Source organism: Mus caroli, unplaced genomic scaffold, assembly GCF_978045245.1.
Source record: "Mus caroli unplaced genomic scaffold, Mus_caroli_1 scaffold_1, whole genome shotgun sequence".
In the NCBI taxonomy this organism is placed as follows: Eukaryota; Metazoa; Chordata; class Mammalia; order Rodentia; family Muridae; genus Mus; species Mus caroli.
In genome coordinates this window covers 124,531,735-124,553,370 of record NW_028227256.1, presented here as the reverse complement: position 1 = coordinate 124,553,370, position 21,636 = coordinate 124,531,735, and the positions used below count along the sequence as shown (strand labels likewise).

Genomic DNA, 21,636 nt, shown 5'->3' with positions numbered 1-21,636 from the left:
AGCCTATGAATGCATGCATGCATGAACACATACACATACATCACACACATGAAGATTTTTTTAAAGTATAAATGCCTTTTAGTATAGAATAACCTAAATGTTGCTCTGTTCTTGAAATCCGAAATCCTTTGATAATGTTGCAGGCTGTAATATTTAACACATCTGAAACCCAAATGTTTATTTCCCTTGACCTTATCTATATTTACATATGGTACCTGTACAGTCTCTGAAACTTTGATCTGGACATGGCTGAGTGGACAAGAAGTTTGCATTGTTAAATCCTAGAAGCAAAATAAGTGTCCTCTAATCATTGGGCGCTACAGCATTGCTTAAATAAGAATGCGCTTATTTTCTCTATCTGATGGTTTAACATTGGAGAGAAAAATGAAATAATTTATGGCCATATTACATTTCGTGTAACTAATATTTCTCTCATCCTTATGCTTGTTTAAATAATATATCTTATTATAAAATAAAATTTCACAATCTTGCATTCTGATATGTTCAGAGTTTTTTTTTTTTTCTTTCACTTTATGCAATTTTTCAAGAGGAAGCTTCAATTGTTTGACTCACGGTTTGACATAGCTTGTCACAGTCTTTTGTCATTAGCACAGACATGTGACCAGCCTCTGCGCTGTGGTTTTAAATGAGTGCTTTGGTATCTCTGGGAGTTTTCTTTTTATAGCTTTCTCTACAGAGAAGGGGGAAGTAGGACCTGATTCATGATTGGATTAATTGTTCTGTTCTTGATGCTGTATTCTTAAACAATGGTAATCCTTCCCACATAGGAACTGAATGCCAGCTTTGAAGAATGGCAGAGACTAATGAGAGCTCCAAATTCAGGTGCCATGGAGACAGTTATGGGGTTGATAACGCGCATGTTCAAACAGACTGCAATAGCCAAGGTACTCCTTGTTGGGCCTTTATGTATTTGTCATCATACAAAATTTTCAATGTGTTTTAATAGTCCAATAGGTTACTAATATACTACAACATGTCACTGCCTTTTTAAATTATTCTGGAAAAACCAAAGTGTCTGGAAAACAGACGGCAGTGGGAAGAACCCACTACCTTATATAGTTTCACATGTGTACCTTACTTAAGGGATGTACAGATGGCTCTCTCTATTAGCTTTTGGCATGGTTTCTCTTCATGATCCCTGCAAGTAATCCTTTTAAAGGTTGAGACAATCATCTTCTCTTGTATAATGGAGTTTAAAGAGTTGCATACACTCATGTTCACACAAAATTTAAATAGTGTTGGGAGTTTTTGAATCTGTGTGACTATTCAATAAGCTTATCATATGTTACTGTTTTGACAAGTATGACAGTTTTTTTAATACTGAGTGTGATTCCTTTCAATCCTGAGATTGTTAGTGATTTTTTGTTTGTTTTGGTTTGTTTATTTGTTGTGTGGATTGTTTTGAGACAGGGTCTCACTATGGTGCCTATACTGACCTGGAATATTCACTGTATAGACCAGGGTGGTATGGAGCTCACAGAGATCCACTACTGCCTCCCGAGTGCTGGGAGTAAGGGTGTACACCACCATGCTTGGCTTTCGTGGGAAGAGCACATCTAAGAGGTTCTTTATGCGTTTTAATGTGTGTCTGCATATGTTCATATGAACTATGTCCATGCATGTGCCCCGGAGGCCATAAGGCATCCAGTCCCCCGGAAGTAGAGGTACAGACGGTTGTGAGCTGTCCAGCATAGGCTCCAGGAGTCCAATCTGGGTCCTTTGTAAAATCACTTACTAGTGATCCTAAGCACTGAGTCATCCCTCCAGCCCACAGTTCTGAGACACGTATAGATATAAATATAGATTATTAATTGTAAATTGTTAACTTATACCTTATATAACATGAAATTTAGAGAGAGAGAGAGAGAAAGAGAGAGAGATAGGGCCTAGAAAGATGGCTCAGAGCCTGTTGTTCTAGAGGACATGGTCTCAATTTCCAGCACCCGTATTGTTGCTCACAACTATCTGTAACTCCAGTTCCAGGGAATTCTCCTCCCTCTTCTGGCCTCTCTGGACACTACATTTATACATGTACAGACATTCATGCTAGCAAAACACTCACACACATAAAAGAAAAATAAATACATCTTTAGAAGTTTATAGGTGGATAAGGTTTATCAAGTGCTTATACTTGTGTGCACACCAGTGTCGTCTAGAGGCTCTTCCTTCTACCCACAAAGGTCCCTGGCAGCCCAAGCATGGCTGCTGCATGTTAGCCTTCAATCACTAAGTTTTCTCACTTTCCAGAGCAAAGTATGAAGCCTTGAGGTTTGTTTTTCATGTACTGTAAAGCTCTTAGTATAATTCAGTGTATTACGTAAGTCATTTTTTTCCTTCTGTTGCACCCTGGGTAGCCTGCAATGTATGGAATTACAGCATTTAGTTTTCTTGCTTTCTTCACTAGTGATCAGACTTTTAAGGTATTGCAGATTCTATGATGTCCCTCAATAGTAAGATGTGCTGTTATGGATAAAAATAATGTGATAACTCCATATACCTGTTTATAGAGCCATCATTTTCCTCTGATTTTCATTAGTAGGGGAGTTTGTAGATGCCAGAGCGTATGTAAACAAGTCAAAGAACAACTTTCAGGAGTTGTTTCTCTCCTTGTACCTTTTCTAAGTCAAGGTCCCTTTGTCTCTGGGACTGAAGTGCCTACTCCAGACCAGCTGCCCTCGGGCTTCCTCTTCCTTCTGGCTCCACCTCCCTTCCTGCCTTAGGAATGCTAAGTTTACAGATACGACCACATCCAGCCTGGATCAAACTCAAGTCTTCAAATTTGTATAATAAGCACTTTTACCCACTTAGTCATGTCCAGCCTAGACCTCATTTTTATCTTTTGAGGGCAGAAACCCAGAAATGGGACTGTGCTTTAGGATCCTATTAAGGTACTTCATTGTCTCCTCCCAATACTTCACTGTCCCACAATGCTCCACTGTCAAGTCATAGTGCCCCACAGTGCTCCATTGTGATCACAGTGCTTTATCATTCCATCATAGTACTCCATTATCTCATCCGTCACAGTGCTACAGTGTTCTGTTATCCTCTCACAGCACTCCATTGCCTACTCACAGTGCTCCCCTGTTTCAGGACAGTGCTCCATTGGCCCATCCTGTGGCTCCATTATACCAAAGCAGAGGTTCAGTGTGCTATCACAGTGCTCTGATGTGCCATTAAAATGCTCCACTATCCTAAATCAATGTTCTGCTGTGTTCCTCACAAGAGAATTTGGCTCTAAAACCAGTACATCACAGTACTCCGTTGTCCCATCACAGGCTCAATTTCACTGTCACAGCGTTCCCATTGCTCCAGATTACCAGAGTGCTTCAGTAATCCCTCAGTGTGTTCTACTGTGTGCTCACAGTGCTCTGCTGTCTCATCACAGTGCTCCATTGTCTCATCACAGTGCTCCACTGTGTCATCACAGTGCTCCACAGTCTCATCACAGTGCTCCACAGTCTCACCACAGTTCTCCACAGTCTCATCACAGTTCTCCACAGTCTCATCACAGTGCTCCACTATGTCATCACAGTGCTCCACAGTCTCATCACAGTTCTCCACAGTCTCATCACAGTTCTCCACAGTGCTCCACTATGTCATCACAGTGCTCCACAGTCTCATCACAGTGCTCCACAGTCTCATCACAGTGCTCCACAGTCTCATCACAGTTCTCCACAGTCTCATCACAGTGCTCCACAGTCTCATCACAGTTCTCCACAGTCTCATCACAGTGCTCCACTATGTCATCACAGTGCTCCACAGTCTCATCACAGTGCTCCACAGTCTCATCACAGTTCTCCACAGTGCTCCACTATGTCATCACAGTGCTCCACAGTCTCATCACAGTGCTCCACAGTCTCATCACAGTGCTCCGCAGGCTCATCACAGTGCTCCACAGTCTCATCACAGTGCTCCACAGTCTCATCACAGTTCTCCACAGTCTCATCACAGTGCTCCACAGTCTCATCACAGTTCTCCACAGTCTCATCACAGTTCTCCACAGTGCTCCACTATGTCATCACAGTGCTCCACAGTCTCATCACAGTGCTCCACAGTCTCATCACAGTGCTCCACAGTCTCATCACAGTTCTCCACAGTGCTCCACTATGTCATCACAGTGCTCCACAGTCTCATCACAGTGCTCCACAGTCTCATCACAGTGCTCCAGTGTCTCATCACAGTTCTCCACAGTCTCATCACAGTGCTCCACAGTTTTATCACAGTTCTCCACAGTCTCATCACAGTTCTCCACAGTCTCATCACAGTGCTCCACTATGTCATCACAGTGCTCCACAGTCTCATCACAGTTCTCCACAGTGCTCCACTATGTCGTCACAGTGCTCCACAGTCTCATCACAGTGCTCCACTGTGTCATCACAGTGCTCCACAGTCTCATCACAGTGCTCCACTGTGTCATCACAATGCTACACTGTGTCATCACAGTGCTCCACTGTGTCATCACAGTTCTCCACTGTCTCATCACAGTGCTCCACAGTCTCATCACAGTTCTCCATTGTGTCATCACAGTGCTCCTCTATGTCATCACAGTGATCCATTGTGTTATCACACTGTTCCATTATGTTATCACAGTGGTCCATTCTGTCATCATAATGCTCTGTTCTATCACAGGGCCTTATTTTCTCATCACAGTGCCATTGCTCCAGCTCTTAACGCAGTGCTCCATTGTTCCATTACAGTACTCCATTGCACCATCATGTAGCTCCCTTATTCCATTGCTTTGTCCTATCACAGTGCTCCAGTGTCCTATCATAGTGCTCTACTGTCCCATAACAATCCTCTATTACTGTATTGCTTCATTGAGTTGTCACTGTGTTCTGTTATTCCCTCACGCTGCTCCACTGTGCTGTCATGGTACTTCACTGTCCCATGACAGGTTCAGCCTTCCCACTGCAGTGCTCTCCTACAATGCTTTGTTCACGGTGCCCCATTATGTCTTCAGTGCTTCATTGTCCCATCCATCGGGCCATCTTAGTGTCTCACTGTGCTGTCACCATGCTCCCTTTGTTGAATCATAGTGTGTGTCTGCTGTGTGTGTACATGTGTGTTTAACATTCATTTTTAGAAACCTTTTTTTTCCCTCATTGGATTTCTTTGACACTTGTTCTAGTTTCATTTTTTTATTAAAAATCTTTTTCATGCAGTACATTTTGATCATGTCTCTAGTGTGATCTTTGTTGCTGTACTAAAACCATCTGACCAAAAGCAACTTGAAGAGACAAAGGATCAGCTCAGGTCCTAAAGTCAGAGCAGGCACTCAAGGCAGGAGGAGGCTAGAGTCAGAAACCCTAGGGAAATGCTGCTTGCTGGCTGGCTGGCTTTGCTTTACTTTCTAAATAGAGTCTTTTCTTTATATTCTTTTTTCATTTTAATTTTATTTTACCTGTATGAGCGTTTGCCTGAATGTATGTTTGTGTGCCACATGTGTGGACCTCTTGGGAATTGAGATGGAGGGCTGGAGAGATGACTCAGTGGTTAAGAGCAATGACTGCTCTTCCAAAGGTCCTGAGTTCAATTCCCAGCACCCATCTGTACTGGGATCTGATGCCCTCTTCTGGTGTGTCTGAGGATAGTTATAGTGTACATATATTCCTAAAATAAATAAACTGTTAAAATAAAAACTGGAACCCCCCGGAAGACCAGGCTGCACTCTGAACTGCTGAGATGTCTCTCCAGCTCTCAGTTAGCTTCCGTACTCAGCTCAAGTCCACCTACCTAAGGATGTTGCCACCTGTCATCAGTCTAGACAATGCAGAACATACATTCCTATAGACTGTTTTTACATAGGCAGTTTCTCCATTAAGGTTCTCCCTTGTCAGGTGACTGTAACTTATGTCAAGCTAATAGCTACAGGTAACTAGAACAAGATCTTTTAAAAAAAAAAATCAATGAGTTATATGTGTGTGTGTGTGTGTTATGTGTTATGTGTATGTATGTGTCTGTTTCTGAACCCTAATTTGTTTTCGTGACCTATAAATCTTACCTTAGGCTACAGGTAAATTAATTACTATGGGGTTATAAGCCTACCCATTTGTCTGCCTATGTGTTCGCCCTCCTTTCTCTCTCTCCCTCTTCCTTCCTTCCTCCCTTCCTTCCTGTCTGTCTGTCTCTTTCCTTCCTTCTCTTTTCTTTTTGTTGCTGGTTGTTTGAAGCAGTGTCCTACACTGTCTCTAGGTTTCCCTCACACTGTACTAGTGCTTCCTTCCCCTCCTTAGTGCTGGTCTTGCAGATGTGAACCAACACATCAATCCACACACATACACATTACCTTGAAGTCAGTCATAAACTTAAACATGAAAACTAAAATTTTACTCTTAGTAACCTACATGAATAAAAAAATTACCATTCTTTGAGTATGACAATTTTTCAGGTAGAGTAAAGGACATAAATTTCAAAGGAAAATATTGAAGTTAATGTTTAATCTTACACTGCTTTTGTATTGTGTTTGAAAAAATTATGAGAATAAGCGGGCAAGGAGTGAAGCAAAAGAAAGCATGTACAGCTCTCAGCTCTCACCCGCCTCGGCGGTTTCCTGCTGTAGCTCTGGGTTGCTCCTTAGCTCTCACTTGATCAGTGATCACTGTACACAGTGCATCGACAGCTAGGCACATCACACTCCAGCCATAGCGACGTCTCGTTGACAGATACTGCCTTTCTAGGAGTTAATAACCATCTTCTTCTCTTGTTTGGTTTGCTTGCTTCCTTATCTGTCTTTGTGCTTAATGCTAAGTACGTACTACTGCTTTAAAAAAAGAGAAAGAACTCCTTAGGGGATTTTTTCTACCCTGTGTTAAGAAGATGTGATTGTAAGTTGTAAGTGATGACCATTAGTAGGAAGTTGACATCAAGACCCTTGAAGGAAAAGAAAGGAGACTAAGTTCCCAGATTGAGTTACAGTCTTAAAAATAAAGTGAAGCAAATCCCCAGTCCCTGCCCTCACCTCTGAGGTCTTTACTCATCCTTCCGCTCTCCACACCAAAGCCTCTGTTTTCAGCCACGAGTGTGTTTTGGGCTGTTTTCTATTCCTGGATCCTGCCAGAAACCCTTAGGTCCTGCCAGTACAAAATGGGGGTGCTCTATACAATTCCCCCCATGTTACTGAATTCCAATAGTTAGAGTCTGTTAGGACTCTGAATAATACAATTTATCTACCATACAGGCTAAGAGGGCTTTTTAGGAGGTAACTAGTTATAAGCTACATCTTTTTTCTATGACAAAATGTGTTGTCGAGTTCTCCATACCAGTTTGAAAATTAAATTGAAGATTGGTTATTACAGTTTATGTATTAGTGTTGAGGATTCCTTTTAAAAAACAAAAAAGTATGTTTCCTGATTAATAGCTTGAAGTCCCTATTATGGCATGCTGCTGAAGAGGTGTGGTAAAAAGGATGGAGTTTGCTTTAGAATTTGCAGCCCTTTGGAGAGACCAAGGAAATAAATATTCACCTACAAAAGGCTTTGCTTAGTGCTTCAAACCCAGATGCTAGGGAAGCACCCAGGAGAAGGCTACTGACCAGTTGTCTTAAGGAATGTACAAGGAGATGTAGCTAGCCGAAAAGAGAAGGCTTTGCGACTGGTAGGTTACAGTTCCAGCAGGTGAAGCAGCTTAAGCAAACTCACAAAAATCACTGAGAACTGCTGTAACCAAGCAACCAAAACTAGGCCAGCACCTCTATCTACCATGAGCTGTCTAGCTAGAGCAAGAAACAGAGGATTTTTTTTTTAATCGTTTGGTTTGGTTTGGCTTGGTTTTTGGGTTTTTTAAAGATTTATTTACTTTGATGAGCACAGTGTTGCTGTCCTCATGCATACCTGAAGAATGCATCAGATCTCATTACAGACAGTTGTGAGCCACCATGTGGCTGCTGGGAATTGAACTCAGGACCTCTGGAAGAGTTATCAGTGCTCTTAACAGCTGAGCCATCTCTCCAGCCCATAGGGTTATTGTTGTTTTTTTAATGTATCTATTTTATTTTATTTTATTTTATTTTATTTTATTTTATAATACTTAGACTATGAATGCAATTGATAAAAATGAAGATTCCTTAGAATTAGAGTCAGCATAATAAACTCTGGGGAGGTGGAAGATATTTGGGGCTGGAGAAATGGCTCAGAGGATAAGCAAGCACGTTTCCCTTTGCCAAGGACCAGAGTTGGATTTGAAGCCTCCACATCAAGTGACCTACAACCACCTGTAATTCCAGCTCCAGAGAAGCCAATATTTTCTTGTGGTCATCTGCACTGGCATGTGTATACCTAAGTTTAAAAACTAGTCTTTATGTGTGTGGGGTTTGCCTAAATGTATGTCTATGCAGGCAGTTCCTATGGAGGGCAGAAGAGGGCGTCCAATCCTCTGGGACTGCAGTACAGATGGTTGTGAGCCACCATGTAGGTGCTGGGACCTGAACCTGAGTCCTCTGCAAGAGCATCAAGTGCTTATAATCCAGCCCTCAAATAAATCTTTTTAAAAACAAGCTAGATGTAGTATATTTGGTTCAACCAATTATTTATTTGGGGGCACATTACCATACTGTCTCATTTTTAGAGAAAACCATTTCAAGAGAAATGCCAGCTTTGAGGTTTTTTTTTTTTAATGAAAATTATTAAAACCAACCTGTAATTTAAAATTTCTTGTCATTTTGGGGATGGTAGCATTCTTCAGTGCAGTATTTGCTGAGGAAATTTATTTAAACATGTTCCCTTTAGGCACGAAGTGTGTTTCCTATTTAATTGCTTTGGCAGCTTAACATAAGTAGAATCCCACTTAAAAATGCAGTGAGAGATAATACGGTCATTACAGGATTTACTGCTCCCAGGGCCTAGGAGGAGGTGCAGAGGGCTTATTCCTCTGCCTGATCTTTGGTTTGGGAAAGTTTGGCTTTGAACCAGGAACAGCCTGCCTCCAGTTCATTAGTAAGAAGCAGTCAGCAGTAATAAAAAAAAAAAGTGCAGATAAAATTCTAATATCATCTTAGAGGAAACAGATAGTACTAAAAGGAGTCCCAGATGCTTAAAATCTGCAGTTAGGACCAAGATTCCTCACTGGTTAAAGTGCTGGCCATACAAACATAAGGACTGGAGTTTGGGTCCCCAGAACTGTTGTAAATCTAGCACAGTCTGTGAGCTTCTCTTGTGCCTGCCTTCCCTTAGCTAAAAGCTATGGCTGTTAAAGCAGAAATCACAGTGACACTTGCTGAACTCTAAAGCAATATGGGCAAATACTCAGCAATTAGGCAAATACTCTGCTGTAATAGGAAAGAAATTGGGCTCAGACTACACGGGCAAATGGGAACTTGTGTGGGGTGAAGAAATAAGTGGATGAACAGTTTCTTCTCACAAAACTGGCCTGACTGAACTTTCTTTTTAATATCATGTTGCTGAGTGTGGGTATGCATTTGTATGAGTGCTGGCGTGCCATGCAGCGCCATGGTGCATGTGTCCAGGCATAGTAAGTGCCTTACTCACGGAGCCGTCTTCCGTCCCAGTCCCCTGACCTGAAGGGAGTCTTTAGGCTTACAAGAACTTACACATCCAATCTAGAAGGAAGAACACCCTGTCAGCTCACCAAAGTGACCACTTCTCAAGTGTGAAGGACCCTGGCAAATGGAGGTCCTAGGACTTTTCTAGGAGTGAATGGCAGATCTGACAAGGGCAGGAAGACCACACAAGGCCAAGGTCAAGAAGCCTTAGCTGAGAGAGAACTGGAAGAAGCTGACCGAAGCCTGGTCTCGCTCTTATAAGGCTGAAATGATGCCTTTGTCCTGTTATTAGATTTAAGGCTGACAATTTTAAATAACTGTGATCAGGTCTTCAATGCAATGTAGACTTTTTTAACAGTTTTTATTTCATAAAGTATGATATATATTCCTCTTTAAAAATATTAGAAAATCGAGGCCAAAGATACAACTCAGAGTGGCTTGCTGCTATTGCCGTTTCCAAGTTCAATTCCATTGGGCATCTCACAGCCATCTATAATTCCCTCATCTGGCCTCTGCAAGCACCTACACATGTGCAGTTTCATACACACCACACACACACACACACACACTCTTAATGAAAAACATTACCAAATAAATGTGGCAGCACACTCCACTAACCCCAGCACTCAGTGGTCAGGGGCAGGAGTGTTATCATGAGCTCCATATCTAGCATGCTCTATAGCAAGACCCCTCTCTCAAACAAACAGTGAAAAAATCCTGTTTCATTAAATAAGCTATGTCTGTGGCCTCCACCAGCTACCTGAGTTTAATGGACAAACATGTTATTCATCTCAGTAAAACAGAGCAGTGGTGAATCCATGCATCTGCCATGAGCACAAAACCTGAGCCAGCGTCACCAAGGTACCAGTCCTCACTCGACCTGCCACCACACACACCTCATAGTGTAGCAAGCAAGCACTTGTTCAGAACATCTAAACTATGACACTGCAATGGTGTTGATGTTTACTTAGAATGAAAGACAGGAAGTGTGCATGCAGAATACGTTTTAAATGTACACCTGAGGCCTGGAGAGATGGCTCATTTAATAGCAGGTTCTGCTCTTCCAGAAGACCTGAGTTCAGTTCCCAGCACCCATCCACTGGCAACTCCGTCTACAGAGGCTCTGACACCTCTGGCTTCTGTGGGTACCCACACTCATATGCATAGATATAACATAATTATAAATAAAATAAGTCTTTAAAAAGTAAAACCAAATGTCAATCCATGCAATCAGCAACTTGAGCAACCTAAAGTCTGTTTACACTGAGTCATTTTATTTCCAAATACATTTGCTCCTAGAAATCAACTTCTCAAAAGATGTTTAAGTTGCTGTGCTAAATCTAGTAAACAGACTCCTGTTATTTTTTATATTTTATCAAAATGAACCTCTTTATCTCTCTTAAGACTAAATTTTGGTTTTTTGGGGTTTTTAGTTTAGTTTTGTTTGTTTGTTTGTTTGTTTGTTTTTGAAGCAGGGTCTCACTATTTAGTCTTGATTGACCTGGAACTCTGTGTAAACCAGGTTGGCCTCAAACTCACAGAGATCCACCTGTCTCTGCTTCCTTAGTGCTGTGTATAAAATCATGTGCCATCACACTCTGTAAAAGAATTAACATTTCAAAAAGCACTTTTAGGTATCCATTAAATGATTAAATGTCATAAGCATATATATATATATGTGTGTGTGTGTGTGTGTGTGTATACTCCCTCACCTCCCTAGGCACATCTCCCCCTCAACTCCGTGCCCGTCTCTTTTTAAGTGTAGCCCACTGAGGCCAGTTACTGCTGCTCATGCTCTAGGGCAGGGGCAACCTACTCATAGCCACAGTCTCAAAGAAAAGTGGCTCTCTCTCTCAAAATAGCCATGAGCTGCTAGCAGATCCTTACCTAGGCATGGGGTCTCAGGTGTCTCTCTCTCCTCCACACTGGAGTAGTAACTCACTTGGTCTTACACAGGTAACCACAGCTGCTGTGAATTCATATGTGCCAGAGCCATGCCTCATCTGCAGAACACCATTTTCACAGCATTTTCTCAACCTTAACCTCTTTTTATTCTTCCTGCCCCACCTTCTCTGAAATGTTCCCTGAGCCTCAGGCATGGCTAGAAGTGGGAAGGTTGGACATATATGTACCATCTATGACTAAACACTTTCAGGCAGTTATTCTCAGCATTTTGACCATTTACTTGTATGTGTATGTGGTGTATGCATGTGTGTGCATATGTATGTGAAGGTGTTCATGCCCATGTATGTGGGTTCAGAGGCTAATGAAAGAAATTGAGTGTTTTTTCCCTATTGTTTTTCGGCATATTCCCTTGAGATGGTCACTCACCAAACTGGAAGTTCCCTAAAAATGAAGTTACAGGCATGCACAGCCTTGTCCAGCTTGGAGATGGTGCTGAGGATTTGGGTTCGCTTCCTCATGCCTGTGTAGCAAGAGCTCTGACCACTAAGGCATCTCCCCAGCTCCTAGTCATTAGCCTTTTTAAAGCAGTGGTTTAAGGGATAGTGGGAGAGAGCTCTGGTCCTGATGAGGGGTAGCTGAAAACAGGAGGGTGGGAAGTGCTCACTAGATAAAAATGTATATGAGCCCAGGTTACAGCAATTGTCCCAATTCTAAGTCTAGATTGGGGTTGTAATGAAAGTACTTTGCGCATTTCAACTTGACATGTACTCACTGAAAAGCTTATTCCTGTAAATATAGCTCTTTAGGCAAACATGCACTTTATTAAAGTGCTTCAGTTGCCATGACAACATATCTGGAAATTATAGCAGCTTGTTTTGAGAGAGCTTCATTTCCACTTCTGAGGCACCGACATCCAAGGCTGAAGTTCTTTCCAGCCTCCAGGCTCACTATAGGATGAATTACATTGTTCAGAAAATTTAGACATGCAAAATGCAGTTTGTAGAATAATTCTTGAGACTTTGCAGTTAATGCATATACATTTTAGATAGGCATTTTTAATTTTTAATGTTAAATATGACTAAAGCTGGAAACAGTCACTCCAAAAATAACTCTTAATTTATTCCCCAGTAGCAGCCACTTCCAGTGTTTGTAAAAGCTGAGTATTGTTGTGTGGTTTGTTTTAATTCATTCAAACCTCAACATCTTGGTTTGCATTACTGCTCACACTACACTTTCGGCTCTATCAATGGGTTTGTCAATAAAGAGGATAAAATTTTACCTCCTTGCATCTCTGTTCCCCTCCAGATACATAACTGTCTCATTCCCATTCTTCCATTCAAGTGATATAATTTTCCTAAATTTTTAAATTATGCTAATTTTGCCCTGATCAGTATTCACTACACTTGTTACTAAACCCATGTTTAAAATACTTGCCAGTGAACCATGGGATATACTGTTGGTCTGTTTTTTATGCCATGTGATATATAATTATAATATGGAATGTCTAATTCAGAGTAAACCTGTAGCACCTTGTTTGTCTTTCTTTATGGTGAAAACATTTAAAATTCTTTCTCCTGGCTCTGGCTTTTTGACATACACACTACGGTGACCACAGCCCCTTGCTTTGTGGAAGCACGCCAGAGTGCCTTGCTTGTGTTTCATTACATCTTTGTTCTCATTTATCAGGCAGGCTTCCTTTCCTCTACAGCTCATTTCATTTTCTTCAGAGGTATTAACTTCCAGAATCGTCATCCTCCTTTTTCTTCTTTCCTCCTCGTTTCCCTTCTGCCTCCCTCCTTTCTTCCTCCTTCCTCTCCCCTCCTTTTTCATCCTTTTCTTCCTCCTCCTCCTCCCCTGTTCTTCTTCCTATCTTCATTCATTCCCACCCTCTGCATTTCTTTCTTCCTTCTTTCCTTCCTTCTTGCTAAATATCAAATCTAGAAATTGGTATACACTAGGCAAGGATGTGCTTTTTCACTGAACTATGTACTCAGTCCTTTGGTACCTATTACTATAACTTTAATTTAATTGTCACAATTTTATGCATTATGCCCACTCCCTGCTTCCATTGTATGCTTCTTGTATAAAAGAATACTTGAGACTGGAACATTTGTAAACAATGAAAGGTTGTTTAGCTCACAATTCTGGAGGCTGGACAGTCCAATATCAAGGTGTCAGCATCTGATGAAGGCCTTTGTGCTGCTTTACCCCACAGCAGAAGGTAAACAGCAATGGAGTAGAGAGAATAAAAGATGGCGTGTGGTCTCCAGCCTTTGCATAAATAGCATCATTCATTTACGAGTGTAGAACCCTCATAACCTAACCCCTGTCTTTAGGCCCTGCATGCATCACTGTTGTACTGGAGATTGCATGCCCAGGATCAAACTTACCCAAACAAGCTCTGCTTCACCCCATCTGATGACTGTGTCTCCAGTTTGCTGCCAGCGTGTGGGGAGTCTATATGTGTGGCATAGAACTTGTAGAAAGGATGAGGCACACACAGACTTGACACAACCCTCCACTTCTTCCTTCTCTTTGCTTCTCTGTTCTAGCTCCCCTCGCCCTATCCCTTCTGGGCCTTGTACCTGACTGCAACGGAAACCAGATATTCCTGTGCACACTGTGAGCTGGGAGAGTCACTTATCAGGCACCATGTACTTAGCTTCAGTAGAGCTTGCTCTTGCCTTTTGTGTTCGTTGCTCTTCTTAGACTAAGAGGGAATAGGGTTGAGTGAGTTCAGCATGCCATCTTTATCCAAAATTTCTCAGTAACCAGATTTTTGTTGATTATTAAAACATTATCTTTATTTCTATGTATGTGTTTTTTTGTGTTTAAGTATATATACATACATATACATATACGCCTCTGTGTGTGTGTGTGTGTGCATGCATTTAGGTGCCTGTGGGGACCATAATAGGGCATCAGATAGCCTGAAATTGCAGGCAGTTGTGAGCCACACAATGTAGATTCTGGAAACAGAATTTGAGTCCTCTGGCAGAGCACCAAGCACTCTTAACCTTAAACATTGGACCATTTTTCCCCACCCCCACTTTTTTTTTTTTTTTAAATCCTTGAGCCCAAGCTAACCAGTCCAGGCTAGTCTTAAACTTGTAATCTTCCTGCCTCAGTCTCCAGGAGTTACACGCATATACCACCACAATCAGCCAGTAATTAGTATTAACAATTAACAGAGAGTATATTTTAAATTTAAGTCATTTCATCTTTATCTCTGACTCTTTCTGGATAACTTGGAATGACTTTAGTTAAGAATACCCACTAAATGTTAATTTGTATTTTTTTTATTCTTTCTACATCAGTTTCTCCATTTCATTCTGTTCTCTTAGACTTCCCTCTTGTGCTCTTGAGCCTGTCACTTCAGGTTCTTCCGGGAACCTTCTTGTTTTATTATGATTTCTGTTGCTTTGATAAAACACTTGACCAAAAGCATCTTGAAGAGGAAAACTGCTACGCACACTCCAGTGAAGTTTGCTTGGCAGGCCAAGAGGCCTAGGAGCACTCACGAGGCAAAGAGTTTCACGGAAACTCACCTCCTGGAACTTTGGCTAACCTGTATACTCATACCCTATCCCTGCTTTAGTCTGGTGTATGGATCCACGTGCTCTCTTTTAGTATTATTTTATTATAAGTGTCTTTTAAGATTGAATTCTGACATAGCTAAGCCTTTACCAGTATTCCAATGTCCCAAAAAAATCCTTGAAGCCAATAACTTGGAATTCAGTAGGAATTCAGTAAGAAGGTTATCTATTCAGAAACATTCAAATTTACTTCTAGTAGAGACAGTGAAACTAATTAGGCATTACAAAGAATAGAGCCAGAACAGCTCAGGGCTGGTCTGCAGAGTGTTTACTTGAGACAATAGCCAGTCTTACCCAGACAAGGGAATTTACAATGGCCTAGCAAATAGGTGGCTTTACCATGAAAGGGTTAGGGAATCTCCCTGAGACAGGTTTCTTCACTAGGCCCAAAGAAATCAGGCATTTACTAAGAACCCCTGGTGATGGGCTTAACAATAGACTAGCTTTACACCTGGCTCCCTTCTTAATGGCAGTGGCCTGGTCCCCACCTTCTTTTGATGTATGCATTCCTTATGTTTTGTGTCACTTGGAGGATGTATCTTGCCTGGTTTCTTATTATTCTTCTGTATAAAAAGTATGATGCTCGACCTGAAAAATTACATTCAGATTCTACACAACCTCTTGTGTTGTGTTTGTCTGTCATTCGCAGACTCCTTGCCCATCTGCAACCAGAGACCCATCCTACGCAGACAAGGGACCAAGAGGGTCTGCAGCAGAAAACTTAACAACATATAAGTCCATCATCTAGGAATGTCAAGGCAGGAACCTGCAGGCCAGAGCTGATGCAGAGACTAAGGAAGGACGCTGCTTACTGGCTTGCTCCTCATGGCTTGCTCAGCCTGCTTTCTTATAGAACCCAGGACATCCAGCCCAGCAGTGGCACCACCCACCACAAGCTAGGCCCTCCTCTATCAATCACTAATCAATAAATGCCCAATAGCCTCATCTACAGGCCTATGTTATGAGGACATTTTCTCAGTTGAGTCTCTCTTCCCAAATACCTCTAGCTTCTATCGAGTTGACATAAAATTGGCCGCACACTTCTCCATCCTAGAGACAAGGAATTTCCAATTTCACCTGGCCTCTATCTGCTTCTCTATCTGCCTGTCATTACGCCTGCCTCACTAGCTCAATTTAAGAATGTAAACCAAGTTTTCTTCAGCCTTAAACATCAGCCCTAGTCTTCTTTAAAGTCTTTAATTTTCTCCACCTTTCTCCTTAATTCCTTTGTATTCGCATGAAATTATTTTAAGAACCATTTTCTAAACAATAGTACATTCTCCTCTTCCCAGCTCTCATTTCTCATTTCTCTTTCTCTTCTCTCCTTATCCCTCCTGTGTTGTCTCAGTCTGAAGTATCCCAAGGCCCCTGTGCTACAGGCTTTCTTGCTAACCTCCAGCTTTGAAGAGTTGAATAGATCAGACCAGTACTGATCTCCTCAGTGGCCGAACTGGCTCACAGACTTGTGACTTACTGATATCATTGGGACGTGGTGTGGAGTAGGGTGGTTAGAGCCTCCCTGAAAGGTGCCTCACAGAACTGTGTTCTGAAAGGGTATCTCCAATCCATGGTACCTTCAACCCCTGTTGCGTAGCTGCAGTGAGATGAGCAGCCTCCTCCCCTGCAACTCGCCTGTGTGAAGTGCTACCTCCCAGTACTCAGAATTGACCCGCCATTGACAGGAAACTTGCCACTGAAGTAAATTCTCCATGCTTGAAATTGGACATACATACTCAGATAGCGTTTCCACAAGTCCCTTATATGTGCGGGTTCCACTTTAGTAGACTGCCTAGAGAAAGATCAGCCAAAGCCCACAGACGTGCGTGTCTAAAGATACGTGCTGGTGTCAGGAGCTTTTTTATTCTCTATGAAAAGTGGCATGGTGCTTTAATAGAAACTTTGATGTTAATAAACTTTGACTTTTAATATTTAGGCAGGTGCAGTGAAGGACTATATTAAGATGCTGCTTCAGAATGACTCCCTTAAATTTCTGGTCTTTGCGCACCATTTAAGTATGCTCCAAGCTTGCACAGAAGCAGTCATCGAAAGCAAGGTATGTAATAATGTTTCTATAAATGCATACTTATATTTATAGAATGCATACTCTCACTATGCTGAATATCACTTTTAGTCTCATGATTTATATGGATATTTTTAACCTTTGGATGTTTTTAAAATACATGATTATATCAACACTTTATTAATTATTTTCTTACAAATTTTAGTAATATAGTATTACCATGAGGTACTGTTTTCTTCTTTATGGCAATATTAAAATGTTCCTCTGTTTATTATCTGAGTTAATTACGGGTATTCTGTCTTGACAGCCATAGCGGGATCTCCCTTTCCTGTTACTGCAGATAGCACTTGAGAGTGGCAAAAGCCCAACACAACCCTATGTGTGGCTAAGAGAAAAGAAAAAATCCAGTGAAAATCACTACCCTCAAATTATCAAACCCTTTAAACTCTCAGACCATATACTCCATGGAAAACTGTCAGGAAGAGAGAACAAAGATGCATTCAAGTGCACGACCATGTGGTTGGCCAGGTCGGTTAAGTAGGCTGTATCCACGAGGTCGGTGATCCTCCCTAAATCCTCTGAGATCCATCCTCCTCAGTTTCCAGACTTCACATCAGTGACTTCGTCTCCCATTGTCCATTTCACAGTTTTTCCTGCCATCTGTCCTGTGAGTGGCTGGGGGTCTTGCACAGGTGTTCAGAGACAGCCATAAAAACTTTCTGGCAAGTAGTCTGACCTTGTGTGTAGGAGCAGTGCGGCCAGTACAGGTCACTGTTTTTAAAGTCAGGACTAAAGCCTGACTGATGGGAGGGAAACAAGTGGACCACTGTGCCTGGGTCAGAACCCAGGAATTTTAACATAAAACAAATTCAGAATAGGAAAATAATGTGAATCTATCTATCTTTTTTGGTCAATGATTTAAAAATTAGTTGTAAGGTTACAGAAGTCTTTCTCGGAGTATGAATATCTATGAAAAAGAACCTTTCACATTGTGCCATTACACTGTGCGATGTCATAAATCCCTCTCTGAAGGAAGACACCAGAACATGTGAACATACTTATTTGAATGAGATGAGTTGAAATTTAGGGCTTAACTTATCTTTATGAGGTTGAGTTAGTTCTTTTTAGCTATTTTCTAACACATGACTCTTTTTTTCACAGCTTAAATTGTTCTCGAAGACACGTCTGTTCAGTTTAACACTTAATGATTCTCCATTTTGTAAAGGTGTGCGTGGGTGTCTTCTTTCCTCACTTCAGTGGATACAATCATTTCATGGTTCTTTTAAGTTTAATAATGTGAAAAAAAGGCGTCCTGAATGGCAGATTTAGAATGCTATTTCCCAGTTAATATTTGGTTATATTTTGGAAATACACATACCACTCTCTGTATGTCCCTAATACCTGAGCAAAATCATCTCTCCTTTTCTCACTCATCTGGTTTTGATTTTACACTGTAGTAACTGATCCTGTGACCTAAAGTTACTCTCACTGACTCCTAAAAGGTTAGGAATTAACTTGCTTAGAATGTTGCTGAAGAAATAGTTGCTTAATTAAAAAATCTTTATTGTTTAAATTTTTTTATTGTTAAATTCTTGAGTCCTATTGCATAAAAACAGTTGTTTCTGGCATTGGTGGCTGTCTAAGTTACTTTTCTATTGCTACATGAAGATACCATGACCAAAGCAACTTATAGAAAAAGAGTTTATTGGGCTTATGGTGTCAGAGGGTGATGAGTCTGTGATCATCATAGGATGGAGCACGGAAGCAGCCAGGCAGGCAGGCATGGTGCTAGAGCAGTTGCCAAGAAGTTACATGTTGAGGCAGCTACCATGAGGCAAAGTAAGCGCTAACTGGGAATGCCATGGGCTTGTGAAATCTCCAAACCCACCCCCAGTGACACATTGCCGTCAACATGGTCACACCCCAATCCTCAAACAGTTCCACCAAGTGGGGACTAAGCGGTAAGATATTTGAGTCTGTGGGGACCATTCTCATTCAAAACACCACAGTGTTATTAAGATGCATTAAACACTGAGCCTGTCTTTGGGTAGGTTAAAAAGTCAAAAATGAGGGTGGGCAAGATAGTTGAGCAGGTAAGGACCTTGTCACCATCCCTGATAACTTGACTTCAGTCTCTGAAACCCACATGATAGAAGAAGAGAAACAACTCCTGAAAGTTTTCTTCTAACTTCCATGAATGCACCATGGCACTCTTGCATGTGCACACATGTGTGTGCACGCACAGTCCATAATAAAGCTTTTAATTAAGAAATTGTTATATGTTATTACGATTCTTATACCATTCTAACTAGTTTGCATCTTTATATGACTATAAAAATCAGGTATAAAATATATTAAATAAGGCTGCATAGGGCTTGTCTAATTTTTCTATTTCCTATTGATGCTAGTCTCGTTACATCAGGATAGATGGAAGTGTTCCATCTTCAGAAAGAATTCATCTGGTTAATCAATTTCAGAAGGACCCCGATACTCGTGTGGCTATCCTAAGCATTCAGGCTGCTGGCCAGGTAAGAGATTCCGGTCTGTGTTTGATAATAAAGTATCATGATATAACAAAAAGCCCTTTAACTCTAGCTTGGTTTTATAAAATTGTCATTTTGTATCTGATGTCTATTATAGTATGTATTCTTTCTACTTAAGAGTGCTAGAAAATACAGAAGGCAGCCTCTTGTTTTTACTTTTTGAAATTTTCATATAAGTATCTTAGTTGGCACACTACTTCCTGCTTTCTTTAGCATCCCTCCCCTTCATCTTCATCCCCACAATTTCTCCCTCCCAAGTTTGTTTCCTTTTTTTTAATACCCCATTGAGTCTGACTAGTGCTGCCCATGTGCACATGAATGGAGTCAGCCATTGGGAATGGGCCATCCTACTAGTGGTCACCCTAACCAAAAAATACCCCAGTAACTCAGGTTGTCCTCTGACCTCTGAACATGCACACACACTGTTGATTAATTAATGTAATTTTCTCATGTAGAATCTTTCAGTTTGCACAGAAATAGTTGCACAAAATCCTTAGGACTACATCTCTTCGTGTATTTTGAATTGTTTTGCTTTGTATGTTTCCTTTATTCTTGAAATGAGGTCTTATTTTATTATCTCTCTGACAGACCTAGAACTTACTTTGTAGACTAGGCTGGCCTTGTGCTCACAGAGATCTACCTGTCTCTACCTCTCAGATTGCTGGCATTAAAGACATGTCCCACCACATCTGTCTTCTTCCAGAATTTTGCTTTTTATTTTTCTGTGTAACTACTCTGGCTACCTTGGAACTCAGTTAGTAAAGCAGATTGGCAGATCCCTCTGCCTCTGCCTCCTCAATGCTGGGATTAAAGGCTTGCACTACCACACCTAGGCTCCAAGCAAAAATCTTTTATCTAGGAGAGCAGCTCACATTCCTCCCTCAAATGGCCATGACAGTTTATAAAATTTGGGGGGGCAGGGTGCATTTAATTTGGGCTTATGGTTTCAGAGGACTAGTAGAATCCAAGACCATGATGGCAGGGAGCAAACAAGTAGTCATAGTGCTATGACAGCAGCTAGGAGCTTACATCTTGATCCACAAGCACAAGCCAGAGAGCTTAGGTGGGAATGGTGTCAGGGCCACACCTCCTCCAATAAGGCCACACCTCCTCACTTTTCCAAGCAATTCTGCCAACTAGGGACCATGTACTCAAATATATAAGCTATGGGGGCCATTCTGAATCAAACCATCACAGTCCAGGTTGCCACCGATAGTCAGGTGTCCTGTTCAAAAGGTCTGAGAAGAGAAGATGTGGTATAAATCAGTGGCAGTGGTAGTCACTCAATGTAAAAAAAAAAGGACCCTTTTGGACTTCTGCCTCATTCTAAAATATTTTGATGTAAATGTGTAAACCAGGCCAGTTAACACTGAGGCAGGGGAATGGTAGTCCCTGAGCATACACCCATGGCTTATACATGGTGTATATCAAGATCAGTTTTTACCCAGCTAGTTGAAGCCTAGAAAATTCTGTGTAGAGAAATTGTGAAGATGAAACAGTTTAGGGATCTTATATGAGTTGTCTCAGCACCTCCTTATGTTGGATTAAAGGTCCTAGAATCTGACATATGTAGTGTTAGAGTATTCCAGCCATAGACAGTTATACCAAGAACCTGACAGTAGAAATGGAGTGAATGTTTCTGTAAGGTGAAACCAGACAGGAAAGCTTAAAACATGATTAAAAATAAATGATATCTTAAAATTTAGAGTTATAGGGCACTCATATTTTATTCAGGGTTGTGTTCATGAGGCTTTTACATAAGTCAACACTTACAGATGTGGAGACTGAGCTCCTCATTAGAACAAAGGAAGCATCTCATATAATAGACTGACTATTCCTTAGAATGATAGTGATCTTGTGAGCATGGTCATATAAACATATGCATGCTTATGTGTATGTGTGTGCACATACATGCATGTAGAGGCCACATGTGAGTCTTAGGGGTCGGTAATTGTAACTCAGGAATCATCTCCCGTGTTTGTTTGTTTGTTTGTTTGTTTGTTTGAGGGAGTTTGAAAGAGTCTCTATGTAATTCACTCTGTCCTGGAACTCACT

The 21,636-nt window shown here is 41.2% G+C and overlaps 1 protein-coding gene across 7 annotated transcripts in view; it reads left to right on the top strand.

Moving 5' to 3' along the window:
- Zranb3 (zinc finger RANBP2-type containing 3) overlaps window positions 1-21,636 on the top strand; it is a 153,778-nt gene that overhangs the window by 90,849 nt on the left and 41,293 nt on the right. For 6 of the 7 annotated variants that reach the window (XR_015047694.1, XM_085840768.1, XM_085840775.1 and 3 more), the window contains 3 exons: window positions 789-905; window positions 16,952-17,071; window positions 19,447-19,566. Coding sequence is in view for 6 of the 7 variants with exons in the window: in XM_085840768.1 (XP_085696894.1) it covers window positions 789-905; window positions 16,952-17,071; window positions 19,447-19,566 (357 nt within the window). In the remaining variant the exon portion in view is untranslated. The remainder of the gene's footprint in view (window positions 1-788; window positions 906-16,951; window positions 17,072-19,446; window positions 19,567-21,636) is intronic. The other variant, XM_085840786.1, reaches the window with a different exon arrangement.